Consider the following 14,966-nt stretch of genomic DNA (forward strand, 5'->3'; position numbering starts at 1 on the left):
TGGTGCAACATATAGTCTGTAAAATATGGCACTATTCCAACTCAAACTGCAGTATAACTGAACTGAGATAACTGTAACAAGCTCCAATTATTTTTTCCATTTTATTGTCAGTCAGTATGGTTGTCTTAGGACGGCCTTCATTCAGTTTCTCCACAATATAATGTCAAACGGCTATTTGGAGTCAAGCCTCTGCGATGCTGGACCATTCTTCTCCCTTTCCATTCCAGTTTCTGTGTGATTGGATTAATTATGTGTCACTCACTTTGCTAGAGGTCAGCAAACATACATTCTCGGTCATAAGTCATCAATCTATGTGACTGTGGAGATGAAAAGTCAAGCATGTCAGCTCGGAAGCTGGACAGAGAGGAATCAGCCCATTGATTTCAGGGCCAACACAATCTCACCGCAGCCTGCTGCCCTAAACTGAAATGATCCCTGTAGGCTATGTACAGTGAGCTACATTTTTGATGACTGACTTCGTTGTCATGAAAAATAAAAGCAAGCACTGATGAAGTCATATGCCAATAAAGCATTAATCTTAATCTAAAACACTGAGATCTGAACCAGCCTTCATATTATTCAGCTTTTCAGCTACATCTTTGTATCAGGTCAGTGTATCCCAAGGTCAAATAAAATTTTGATATTTAGCATCAAGGATATTGATCAATCAGATATTTTTTTCCCATAATTCATTGATTAGTGGACATCCTACTCTACCAACTGAGCTATAACAGTGCATTTGAAATGCTTTGATAATTGTTTTTATCATGACAGATTAAGAGGAATGGTTAAAAAAAAAAGTCATTTTCCATTCAGATCACTGACATTACAGTTATTCTGAAAGACTGTCTGTATGATTCAATGGTGTCTCACCCGCCGTGCTTCTTTAAGTGTATATGTTCTATGTAATATTGGAATGTAGATGAAATAAAAAAGTTTTATGCTTTTGAAACTTGTCACCACATCCAGAAGTATGCTGTGCACTTCTGGAATCAGAACAAGGTGCTAAGCTCATGACTCAGCTGCACAGTGGCCTATAAAATCATTCATTCATTTTCTGAACCTGTATACTCCATTTAAGAGCCACAAGGTGCCAGAGCCTATCCCAGCAGCCATTGGCAAAAAAGCAGGAATACCCTGGACATGTCACCAGTCTATCATGAGTTGTACACTCTCATCATGCCTACGGCCAAGTTTAGAGTTTCCAATTCACCTAACCTGCACATCTTTGAGTTTACTTGAGTTTGAAGTGGGAGAACACCTGAGCACTGGGAGGGAATTCACACAAACATCCAAAATCCACACAGAACGGGCCGTGTTGGATTCAAACCTGGAACTTTCCTGAGGTGACAGTGTTAACCAGTAAGTCATCATGCTGCCACCTTACAAATCACTTTTTTTTCCATATGGGTGAGGGATTAATTTTTGAAACACACAAAATGTATTGGATAAAGATTTGGAAGACTTTGAATTTTGATATGGTACAACTTCAACATTGTTGCAAGGCCACTTCCAGAATTACAGAAGGGCTTCACAAAATTCTGGATGTCTTACATGGAATCATAATTACAGTGTGAAAGTGGAACAATTCTGATGCTGCGTGTCACCAGAGGTAAGCTAATATAATTACAGTAACTTGTCAGTATGCTTGCACTTGGGGTAGGTAAGGTCAGTGTAGACCTTATCCAACCCATGAGCAAGCACTCAATCCATGAGCAAGCATCCAAAGGTGACCTATGTTACAGTTTTGGAACAGTATAAATAGAGTGAATGGACTCTGAGGACCAGAACATCACAATGAGCAATGACAGAATCAATCAAAAGTTACGTGAATGAGCTGAATCTCAGATTATTCCTTTAAGAAGTAGCAATGACCAGGTTGACTTGTGAAGCAGAGCATAAAGGGACTGACAAATGAAGGAGAGTCTTCCATAAGTGCATCTTAATGAAGTGGATCTGTGAACAGTAAAGATTTTGGTCATAACTACTCCATGCTTCAGCTACTCTCACTGGCCACTGTGTTAGGTACACCTTGCTAGTACCAGGTTGAACCCTGTCGCTCACTATCTTCTCTTTTTCAGACCATTCTCTGTAAACCCTAGAGTTGGCTGTGCATGAAAATCCCAGTATATCAGCAGTTTTTGAAATGCTTAGACCAGGCCGTCTGGCACCAACAACCATGCCACGTTCAAAGTCATTGAAATCCCATTTCTTCCCCCATTTTCATGCTTGGTTTGAACTTCAGCAAGTCCTCTTCACCACGTCTAGCTACCCAAATGCATTGAGTTCCTGCCATGTGATTGGCTGATTAGCTATTTGTGTTAACAAGCAATCAAACAGGTGTAACTAATAAAATGGCCGGTGAGTGTACATACCAGTATACCAAAAAATGAAGTCAAGCAGAGGCAGTCACATATCATGACACAATAATATTTGACTAGCCCTACTTGGGTTGTCAGAGACACTACCGCTTCCATCAAACAATGTCATGCCTTAACCTGTAGGCTTTTCTATAGTCTTTCATTTTAACTCAATTGTCTGTGCGCGTGGTCAAAACTTAAAATTTTAAATTTGACCAGGTTAATCCCATTAAGATCGAGATCTCTTTTACAAGGGAGACCTGGACAATTATAAAGTTTCCAATTCATCTAACCTGCATGTCTTTGGATGTGTGAAGAAGCCGGAGCACCAGGAGGAAACCCAGGCAAACACGGGGAGAACAAACTCCACACAGATCCCATTCTTGAGTTTAGAAAAAACAAAAACAACAACTTTCTGTCAGACGTGACTGGACTACAAAATACGGCTCTTGATCTTGTACTGATCTTCGCATGTGCATCAGGAAGTAAACACGCACAGCTGTGGATTGGCCTGGGAGTGGTGTGCACAGTTTAGCTAATCAGGTAACCGCTAAATATCACAGCTAACTTTTTAATGAGAATATTAGTTTTGCAGCTATCTTTGAAAACCTTTAGCAGACCAGTTAGCATTCTCTAAATTCAATTCACATAACTTTAAGTCAGCAAACACATTTTTTGTAAAGTTTAATGGTCAAAACTGATTGCAAACCCAAAGATCAAACATTTTTTGTTCATGTTGGAGCTCAGACATCAATCCAGTGGTTCACAATTGTGGCCCATGGTCCCCTGATGGGCGATGAAGGTACTGCAGGGGCACGATGAGAGGTCATTAAAAATATCTGTGAAAACCCCAACACAGTCTAATTAATCTAAGATTCATGACACTGTCACAAAAATGGCTTGCGTTTTATGATGGAGAAGAAGTTTATTTTGTGACGGGGACACGAGATGCGGGGTGACAGGCGGGGGGGGGGTTATGGTTAGGGTTAAGGGAAAGGAAACACGTTAGGGTTGTGATTAGTGCTAGGAGAAGGCGGAGGATTCTAAATAAAAAAAAAATAATTAAAAAACGCATCACAAAAATGGGGCGCTTTTTGTGATTTTTTTTTAAAAATGTAAAATAAAGCCAAGGGATCTAAATGATGTTTTCTTAATTTATCTTAGTTTAACATATATTACATATGACAATAATTCATCTTAGTCTCAAGTGTTGTGATCAGAATTGTGATTAAAGATTTTGGGTGGAGCCCAGATGGTTTTCAGATTTCCAAGTGAGCCCTGGACTTCTTAAATTTGAGAACGGCTGCACAAATCTAACAAGTGAAACTGGCACATCACCTTATACATCACACATGACACGATTAGGTTGTCACATCTTGAAGGCTCCTTGGAATGTGGCCCAAGTATGCATCACCCCCCCCGAAAATGAAGGATACTAAGGTGTATCCTTCTTAGCCCATGACTAATTGTGCGATTTTTTTTTAAGACAAAATGGTTGGTAAATTGAAAAAAGGAAAAAAAAATACTTTTTTGGGCTTCATATGTACAATTGTAACTCAGTAATGTTTATAAACAAAGTATAAATGAATACTGGAAAAGGATTATTAAAGTAAAGATTACATCCTCCAGGCCCAGATATAGGCATGGACTGGGGTGGGTGGAGCTCCTCCAAACGAGCATCTTATCCACCCAATCAGAATCAAGATTTTTTTTTTTCAGCCAATAACAAAACAGCACCACCTCAAAGCCCTCCCACTAGCAAAGCACGCTTTTCAGATGCAGGTGCTGCCAAGGGTTCAAGTGGGCCAGAATGGTCCAGAACTGTGTTCCAGAACCTCAGACAAATAAATTAATAATTGAATTCAAATTAAAATCAGAGCAATGCATCGTTAACAATTAATTTTTTGTGTGCTTCCTGGCTCTCAACAAATCAGGGTACTATCATCCTCTGGCCCTGCCTTCACAAACATGCAGTATCTCTCCCCTCTGTTCTCACAGTCCTGTCTCCTTGCCTTCATTTCAGTGCATCAGTGATCCATATCAGTCCATAAGAAACTCAGTGTTTGAGGCCCCGTTCACACAGAACCACTGTTTTCACAGCCCAAAACTCTACTTTTTTGAAAACGGGTTCCAGAGTGGATAAACGATGTAAATGCTGGAGTTGCGTTTTTGTGAGGAGAGCCAATACAGACCTTTTCTGAACCTATGATGTTGTAGCTCCACCTCTCTAACCTCAGCCACTCATAATGAATGGCATGTTAACAGGGTAATTTAACTTTTTTTTTCTTTTGGTGGATCCTTAATGGAATTTGTCTTTGTTGCTAGCAGAATGCTGAAGAGACTACAGATGGCTGTGGTGAACGTTGATAATGAATAAACAGAGTATTATGACACTAATAAAATCATTGCAGAAAGGACTTTCAGCTTTAAAATAACTGATTTTCTTCCATTTTGGTGGTGGGATGAAGCAGCTGTGTCCTCTGGATCAGGCTGAGAAATGCACCCAGAGAAGACAAAAATAGAGGGACTTCTTTATTCATTCACAAGCAATTTCCACAACCAGGAATTAAAGCATTTCCAGACATTGTCTTCCAAAACAAGGGCATCTTATGTGGACAACAGTTTTCCGCAGGCTGTGATGATGAATCCAGTTGAAAGACAGAACAGGTCAGATTAAAAGACTTTGTGTTCACTCTGTGTCATGCTTTGTAAAGTTCTTGCTTCTGCTGCTACATTGATTAGCTCCTTACACCGGTTATGCGCATGCTCCATATCTTTTTCTGTTTTTTGTGGAAGCGTTACAAAGCAACATACAGGCCTGGCATACATTGTGATTTTGAGTCTGATGATTGATTCTGCAGAAAGCCTATGCTGTAATTTATTTCTGCTATAATTGTGTATCAGCAGGCACCTTGGTATATTAAATATTTAGCAGTTTTAGGGTTCTCATTTAATATTTAAATTGATATTGTAAAACAATGAAAACAAGGTTGTGTTCTATGTTGTAATGTTCACAAGCAATGTTGTTATGATACCAATAGGCCAAAAATAAAGTGAATACAGTTATTTGCAATACTAAGTTTGAGGCAAGTGATCTTCCCCCGCTGCACCATGACACTGAATTTTAAGGTTCCCCCACCTGTCAAATCCAACCCAGTCTCATGGCAGTTTGTGGCGGCATTATGAAAAGTACATTCATCTATGGGTTTATGATGGGGGCACGAAAATGGGGTGCTTTTTGTGATGGCGGCACAAAAAACAAACAAAACAAAACGTGAGACTGGGCTAGTCAAATCCCACTTTTACCATTGAGTATACTGTAGCTTGATTGAAACATGAACTCCAATTTTAATCTGCTCTTTGTCTTTTCATTTTGATCCATGAGAAATTGTTTGTTAATCAGCGAGACACTGGTCCTTCTCGAGCTACAGAGCGTCCTTACATTTTCAGATCACCAAGTTGAATTTACAAACCCATGTTGCCCACCTATTTTTCTACCAGCCCTTTAACACAGCAGGTTAGAATTGGCCCTGACGGCACCTACACCAGCAGCAGCTGTCAAGGTCGCCAGGCGACAGAGGGTAGGGGGCAGGAAAAGCTACTGAGGGTGGCCCAGAAAGTCTAATTTCAGAATGGTTGTTTCAAGCTTCTACCGTCTCAGAAGGACATATCATTCACTGTTTCGCAGTTGTGAATCTCACGCCGTCCCGCGGCCTGTGACTCACGTGAGAGGTCAGTTTCAGCAGAGTTCCGGTTCAGGGTACAATGTAAACAAACCTTGTGAAGTATGGACAACAAGACAACATCTGGGCACGGCAGAAGTCCATCACAGGTGTTACACCTCCTCTAGATAACCCTCTCAACTTGGGAGAACGTGTCATCATCATAATCACCCATGAACATTTGATAGACATTTGATAGTGATTTTGTGTGTGTGTGTTGCTTTTTTATATTCTATTGTTTTTATTATGTCTGATTTTAGACTTTTCATTGGGTCTTATTCTCACTGTTAATATTGTCATTGTGTACCTTGTTTTTTGTGTGCTCCTGCTGCAACACTAATTACCCTTCACAGGACAATAAAGAAATTCTGATTCTGATTCTGAACACGCTGGATCAACGGCATCCACATCCTCGCTAGCCCTTGTTTACTTACTGTGAGATGCTGGTGTCGCAGACTGAACGGTCCGCCCCTAAAAATCAGTCCGCCGTTTGCATCTGTGCATGCGTCATTTGGGACCACAGCAACACGTCTGAGACAGAGTATATTCACCCAAAGCCCCAAATGGATTAATGGGATTATTAACCATCAGATGATAAAGATAAAACCTCATAAATCATTTTAAAGTCAGTTTTAAGCAAAAACAAGGCCGTTTTAAGCAGAAACTCAACGAAATTCCGTGACAGTTTGAAATGACCGATGCAAAGTGAACGCATCAGCTAGCAGCTTGTTAGCCGTGGCGCTCTGATCACTTCCACCACCTTTTATGTTGAAATAATGCAGAATTTATGTGGAAATGACTGTTGTACTAAAGCTTCAGATATCTGTCGCTGAGATAGATGATGACTGGGGTGCAGTTTGAAGCAGAAACGAGGTGTTAATCTGTGAACCGCGTCATCGGGGGGACAGATTTTTAGGGGGACCTTTCGGTCTGCAACACCAGAGCTCTGCTGGTGCCATAGTGCATTCTGGGAAGCACATGGGGCTGCCAGGGGGATTATGGGAAATGTTAAAGTAGAGGTGGGCGATACCGGGAATTTTGGTATTGAACCGATACCAAGTAAATGCAGGCCCAGTATCACCGATATTGATACCGATACTTTTTCATATTTAAGCTTCATAGATCCAAAGGATCCAAAAGACCTAGGATAGAATTTCGCCAAACACTGTACGTGACAACAAAATACTTTATTATCACAATCAACATTTTTGTTTAAAAAAATATCACTCAACACAACTTAAAACAAAATCTCCTGAGGTAGAGGGCTGACAAACCAGAATATAAGGGGGTGCTGCTCCATGTTGTGTGACACAGCACAGCGCTGCTGTTACAGACAGAGAGTACATTTTGATCAATATGCATGCGCAGCAGTCAGTGCATGCGGGAGAGAAAAAAACCTTGAGTATCGATCTTTTTACACGAGGCTCGTTCAATATCAATACCAGCGTTGGTATCGATATTATCAATATTAGGATCGATCCGCCCACCTGTACGTTAAAGCACTGAATAGAATTCCGCCCTCATTGGATGCAGCCCCTGAACTGAGACAGAGCCATAGTTAACTTTTCAGTGCGCGGATTAGGGGTTATTCAAGATAACTTTTAGGTTAGCTGTGCTCACCGCTGCCCGTTGGGGCTTTGATAAGAAAATATTTCGGACTTTCTGTTAATACAGCAAGAGATAATGAGTAGTTTATTGTTATTATATGATTCTAATGATAACAAGCTAAAGATAGGGCAGCTAAAATTGGTGCAAAAATTTAAGAGGAGCCAAGGACAGACTGAGCAACTCACACCACAGACAGCCCCGCTGGCTGCTGACGAGCCTGCGTGATTGTAGCTATACTCCACTCCAGTCTTCTAAATGGCTAATCTTTGTTGGATCTCACCCTTAATTGGTTAACAGTCTCCGCAGGGCAAGTGAAAGTGGTGCTATTTAAGGCTCCACCATGAAACAGCAACACTTTAATCTTGGCAATAACAGGCAACAATTATATTACCAGATTTGAAAGCGAACCTTCTATCTCAGCCACTAATCAAAAACGCAGCCCATCTGTTGTGCTGTCGCTTTTTCCTTCAAAACCTGTTTATCTGCAGCGTGAGACACGTGTGGCTGGACACTAATTAACTGCTAAATAAATCACAATTAGATCTTACTTTTAAATTCAGATTTTTTTTTTTTTTTTAGGGAAGAAAAAAGCAATTTATGTTTACTTATAGAGCAGCATCACTCCCTCTCAGCATCTCTCTCCTCCTCCTCCTCTCTTTGACACGCACACGCGTACGCGCACGCTTTCTCTTAGCTGTGCTTTTGTGTTTTGTCAGAATTAATGAGAAAAGTTCCCTTGCCCTAGGGGTAATTAGTGTCCTTGGAGTTAAATAAGCTAATACTTAGACACCTCTGGCACAAGCAATTATGTTTGTGTATTGAATAATTGATTCAAAGAGGGGGGAAGGGCTGCTAATCAGATCTGAGCATAATGAATTGATTTAATTAACAGGGGAATCCGAGGCTGTGTGGAAACTGCGCGCATTTATTGAGCAGCAGCGGCGGCGGCGGCGGCAGTGAGTTCGCTCGCGTAGCACTTGTCACGTTCGCGTTCGGATTTGTTTGAATATATAGTTGCCGTTTCGGAGCCAGAAAGAGAGAATATTAGCGCAGAGAGGAGAGCTCACGCGCCACCTTAGCCGTCCGCGCGCGCGCCTCCGCTCACAGACACGCAGGCGACACGTAGATTTTGTTTTTTGTTTTTTTTTGAACGTCGCTTTGCTGTTCATTGTTTTGCTCTCCCTTTTTTCATTTTTTTTCTCTCTCTTCTTCTTAATCGCATGGAATTTATCAAAGAGCCAACGACGCTGCTTCGTTTATTTGTGTTCCAGTTCAGTTCGGATAGAGAGGTTCGGCCGCGCGCGACACCGCGTATGAATTCGTAGTGATTTTCAAGACAAAAACAAGAAAGAAAGAAAGAAAAAAAGAGAAAACACCGTTCATTTATCGTCGCCGGTTTTTTGAGTGCGCGAGGCGTGCGTCGTCGTGTGATTCACAGTCGCGTGTGTTCCAGGAGAAGCTGCGCGCGGACCGAGCGGTGCAGCGAGCCGAAGCCGAGGACGGACCGCCCGGGGAAGGACTCGGTCCTCAGGACGATGGTGTTGGACAAGGAAGAGGGTGAGTAACGTTTCATCAGCCGTCGGATGCTACGATAGCGCACACACACACATGCACGCACGCGCTACTCACGTTTTATGCAGCCGCCTCTTTAATTTTTATTATCTTTACCCAAACTTTAGCTCAGTTTGGGGCACTTGCTTGTTTATTTGGAGCTGACTGGCAGTTTTTTTTTTTTTTTGAAGGGATGTTTGAGGAGAGCGCGCGGACGCTGCGGTGCGCGCGGCTCCTCTGTTCTTTTCTAAGTGCTTTGTGCGCGTGTGAAGTTCGCGAGGCAGCCTTTGACATCACCGCGGGATGGGAGATGACAGCGGAGTGCTTTTAACTTGATTGCAAATTATGGATAGCGCCGTGCAGCCTGCACTTTCCATCCAAATAGGCCCGCTTGCATTACTTATCTTTTTCACTGTATTTAGGTTAATGGGTGAGGCAATCTAATTAATTTTAATTTAAATCCACCTGGCCTCTAATGACGTCCCATTTCCAATTGAACTAATGTTGAGATGGTTTGAAATAGTTATTTTCTGTTTTTTCCGCTGCTGTCACTGCTTTAAAAGCATTATTTTTTTTCTGCACCTGCTGCCACGCACTACAATAACCCACCAAAAAAGGAAAGCTCATTTTGTGCTATTTGTCAAAGATATATATAGCGTTGACTTTGGTGTCCCACAAAAGTAATGGATGCACTTGTTAGCCGTTATTTATGTTACAAAAAGGATATTTCCTATCTCAGGGAGGCTTCCTTTCACTTCTAAAAACCAATAAAAGGATTGTGGCAGAGACATAAATTGGTCCGTCAGGCTGAATCCAAGCTGTGCTGCTAATGTACCCAAATTAACTCAACTGTAAATTGTCTCCTTTGGATGTCTGTCTGACTGAAAGTTCCATATGATTCATGATTCAGATTGCTTTTAACAGTTATTGGCTAAGCAATATGGTAAATGTACAAGGTGATGCAAATGGCATTAGTGGGAAAGGATGCACAGGAGCATGTAATGCAGTCAATACTACATTAACTACTGATGCCCAATTACAGAACCAGGGAGAGTGGCTTTTAGGAGCATTAGGACTTTCAGAAAAGCTGAGATCACCTGCTGCTCATTGCTTAAAAGCTTCACCCTTTACTTGCTGGACCTGACCAATGGCTCCAGCGTGTTGGCCGGGTTGTGAACAGTGCTGCTGCTTGGATCCAATCTCCATCGCTGTGCTGCTTCTCAGCATTTATTGGCTCTAAAGTTATAGGCTTGTCAATTCAACCCCCTTGTCTAATGTAGCCACTTAGTGCCTTGTGTGGAGAGGGAGGCGTGGGTGGGTGTTTTGACTGGCCACATGGGTGTATGATCGCTGTCCATTGCTCTTGATTGATTCACAATTATGCACATTTGTTTGTCTATATACGCTTAAGCGTTCAGTCCAATAAAACAGCTCATTAGTGCGACTGATGCTGTGCTTAAAAGTGTGCGATCAGTGGCGCTGCCTGTTCAGCCGACTGGTTTTAAGCAAAGCAGGGTCTCTGAATCAGATCTGTAATCTGAGAAAATTTGCAGCGGCACAAATCATCTTGCATTGATCACTGAGGAGTCACAGATGTAACAGACACACTGCTCTTCTCTGTTGATTTTCTCCATAAAACAGTTCAGAACATGCTATATTTACATTAAAAGTGCAATTCTGAGGCATTGGATGAGAGAAAAACCTGCTTATGTTACTCTGCAGTGCAAACGACTCATCATTAACTTCTGATGCACTCTATCTGAGGAGGTGTAGGAAGACTTAGCAGGCACTCTGTAAAAATAACCTAATATACAGGTTATAGCTCGTAATGAAAAGCAACACATGTACCAAAATGTCTTGTGTCAACATTTTTATTTCACCCTGTGAGATGAAGGATCCAATTTGCTTCTAATTTAAGACGAAAAAGCAACTCAGCCATTTTCTCTCCTTGGAAGTACCAGCTGCTGGAGAATAAAGTGCCTCCATGCTGCATGCAGATACTCACTCAACATTCATACACCTGTACTCTTTAAACACCTCAGGTGGACGCGCATCCTACCAGGCCTTTGGGACATTTCTGGATACCTCACTCACCAGTTTTACAACCTTGTGATCATTCCGTCTGGTGAAATTTGTGCATTCATAAAGCACATGATTGAAAAGCAATCTTTACATTCAGTCCAGACCACTGATCTGTCGGATGCTGTAATAAAACTTGGGCTCCGGGCTGTGATTTTTATTTTGAAATAATAAGAATTGCTTCATTCTTTACCCGAGTTACCATGGTAATGCTGTCTTGTTGCAGTGCTATATTGATTTAGAAAGTGGACAGTAATATTTCTTTTCTGTTATTTGGTTTCTGAGGGTTGATTTCTAATTTCCAGTTGGAGATTACTTTTATATGTTCCTTAAGTCTTTTCACTTTTCCAACGGAATGTAATTTGTTCTCTCATATTTGTTATTCTCTCTGCTTATTGGTTTCTCTTACCTCAAAATTAAACTTGCCCATTTCAGATATTGAAATTACATTTGGGTTTTTTTTTTTTTGTGCTGTGGGCCCAAACAATATTACAAACATATTGCTTCATTTGATATTTTCTAAGTCGCTTTTTTTTAAATAACGCTTTATTTCAAGCACCCTATATCTTTTGCAAAACAAATTGCAATAATGGACACTAGTATGATAAAAGTTGCAGGTGTCCACCTTAATAGAGGAGAAAAATACAGTTTGTTCAGTTGCATACATACAACAATTTAGCAGCAAAAGCTGCAGTATGCAGTTTCATCGTGTGGGCGTGATAATAAAATTGCCTCCTCTGTGTCGACGCTTAACGCATGCTTGTGTTTTGGTCATCCAGTTTGCACAAAAGCTCTCCTCACTATGCTACTTAACACCACAAAAGAACACTGTTTTTAGCAACAAACATTTAATTCCTTCTAATCCAGAACTGATCAAAGACACACAGACTCACAAGAGACAGTTTTTACCTCATCTCACAAAACCACTAGATCCCTATCAGCCTGGGTAGTTTTAATATCGGTGAGTCTGGGAGGTGCGTATCATTTTCCATAATCTCAGCAGAATTTAAAGGGAATGAGCTGATACTTAAGCGACGCGTGTTATCGAGTGCGCCCACCTACCTTGGATGGAAATGGATGCACTCATCATTGTAGCACACAAACTCAATTATGCACTCTTACGCTGTGAGAGCATCCTCTTTGCTGTAGACAGAGGGCACATGCTAGCCAACATTATCACACAAATTCTCAGAAAGTTCTTCAGCGACACCTGGTGAGATTATTTTCCAAGACCACCTCCTTTTTACTAGTTTGTTTTTTAGTGACTTGAGTGATATTTTCAGTAGAAAGAAGAATTTCTGACATGAAGAAGTACCAGTGCCTGCTCAAAGGTGAGCTCAAGGTGACTAGATCATGTAATACAAAATTTTGAATTGAAATATTTTACAGAATTAACAGCAGCCACCTTTAAAAGCACCTGAGAGAAACCCAGTATTCTTACCTTTGCAGTTCCGGAGAGGTTGCTTAAACTGTAGAGCGGTAACTCTGGTGATCTCAGGATCATCCGCGGTTGTGCTGATGAAAAATTATTTGTTGACAGCAGCTGGCTCAGTGTTACGGCTGGTGACCCATTGTGTACAGTATATTATAAGTATTACTTATTTCCATTTGAACTCGTGGGACGAAAGTCTCACCGCTGCATGTCACTGCTGCCTCTAAAGCTGCTGTTTACTGCTGTCATGTAGATTTGAAAAAAGTATTCCTACAGCGCTGCCTCTACAAACACGCACACAGTTACTGCTACATCTCACACTTTTTTTCCACGCAAAGTTATTTATTTATTCGCCTGTTTACCTTTTGTGCAGACTGTGTTGTGACTTGTTTGGCACCCAGAAGGGCATGTATAGCATATTCATTATTCTGTGGAAGAGTGTTTTGGTTCAGCAATCATGAACCACAATGTCACCAACAGTATGACTTTAGCAAATGAGTGCAAGCTGCTCAAGAAAAGATTTTTTTTTTTTTTTTTTTTTTTTTGTGGAAGGAAGTAAAATCTGCCACCTTTGTATTTATTTGTTGTTGTTTTTTTTTCAAATATATAGTTACAGAATTCTAAAGAAGAACACTGTAAATGTCATTCATGTGTTTAGATTTGTGGGGTTTTTTGTAACTGCAGTGAAATTATGAAGAAACTGTATTTGACCTTATCGCCTCAGTATTCTCTTATGTTTTAACATAGTCATAAAAACAGCATACTTGACATATTTTAAAAGAATTAGATGCAAAAGAAAAAGAAATGTTTTGAATTGTTAAGTGCATTGCTCGTGTGTAAACGGGCGTCTCTGCTCTATGGAATCATCATGCTAACAGATATTTATTCACTATTAAAAAGATCTTGTACAAGATCAAATGTTTGATCGTTGTTGAAATAGTGCCCAGATACGTATTTGTTTAACCTCTTAAACCCTAGAGTCCCCAAATTTGGGGACTTGCCCTGTTTTGGAACATTTGAACACTCATAACTAACCAATGTTGACACCAACATACACATTATACATCAAAATGTCAGGCGAAGTCTCCTCTACAAAAGTATCCACTTCAATCACATATCAACTAACCACAGCTGAAATGCCAAGCAAATAAAGACATAAATCGGAATTCATTTTGTTGTGTGGGCCGCTGAAGAGGAGGTACTGCTGGCCCACCACCACCAGAGGGCGCCCTGCCTGGAGTGCGGGCTCCAGGCACCAGAGGGCGTCGCCACCTGAGATGAGCAGCCAGGGTGACAGCTGTCACCCATTATTGGACACAGCTGTTTCTACTCGGCACCAAGGTATATCAGGAGGACGGCGTCTCCACCTCAGTGCCGAGATATCGCCTAAGACTGAGGTAGTATCTCTGCATTCTTATTCTGATTAACCAGCTAATCATTTGTTAAACCTTTTCAGGATTGTTGACTGCTAGAAGCTATATTGCTTGGAGAAGTACTCACCTTCCTGTTGTGCATTGACAAGAGGTGGAGGCGGCTTCTCCCCTCTCCGTTACTGGGTGCTGTCGCATCACACCTGTGTGTTGTTGCTCTCTCCTGCCAGCAGTACCGGATCCGACGAGCGGAGGCAGTGGCCACCTGGGAATTCGGGACTTGGCGGTTCCAGTATTTCCAGGGTTCGGTGGCAGAGGAGATCGGGGTGGTTCCGGTTCGACTGAGACGGGTGTCTCCTACCTTCGAGCCTGCCCACACGACACCAGCAAATTCGACCCCAAATTGTGATTGTTGTACTTATTGTGCTTGTTTCACAATAGTAAACCTTGTTATTTATCTTCCTCCATTGTCCGTTCATTGCGCCCCCTGTTGTGGGTCCGTGTTCCTACACTTTCACAACATCATTTTTTGGGAAAAAACAAACAAACCTCATTTACGCCTACTAAATATTATTTACTTTCAATTTTTTTTGCATCCACAACATCCCCTAGGACCTGTCTTTTAGCTGATCCAAACTTTTGCATTTTTGACCTTGTATAAGCTGAGAAAAAAATCATAATGTATGGGTATGTGATTTTGGTGAAATAGGCTCTAGGGCTTAAGGGGTTAAAAGAATAGCACAGTTATACTTTATCTTAGTGCGACAGTGGCCAGCAGGAGTCGCTGTGCAATAGTAGCCAGTAAATCTCAGTAAATCTCACTCCCCAACAGTGAAAAGGATTC

The 14,966-nt window shown here is 41.3% G+C and overlaps 1 protein-coding gene across 2 annotated transcripts in view; it reads left to right on the top strand.

Annotated features, from left to right (window-relative positions):
- Positions 1-14,966, top strand: part of lmo1 (LIM domain only 1) — a 553,232-nt gene that overhangs the window by 421,598 nt on the left and 116,668 nt on the right. The window contains exon 2 of one of the 2 annotated variants that reach the window (XM_034191072.1): positions 9,150-9,247. The exons of the other annotated variant lie outside the window; for it this stretch is intronic. Coding sequence (XP_034046963.1) covers positions 9,226-9,247 — 22 coding nt within the window. The 5' untranslated portion in view covers positions 9,150-9,225. The remainder of the gene's footprint in view (positions 1-9,149; positions 9,248-14,966) is intronic. 2 annotated transcript variants of the gene reach the window in all.

The sequence above is a fragment of the Thalassophryne amazonica genome, chromosome 2 (genome assembly GCF_902500255.1).
Source record: "Thalassophryne amazonica chromosome 2, fThaAma1.1, whole genome shotgun sequence".
NCBI lineage: Eukaryota > Metazoa > Chordata > Actinopteri > Batrachoidiformes > Batrachoididae > Thalassophryne > Thalassophryne amazonica.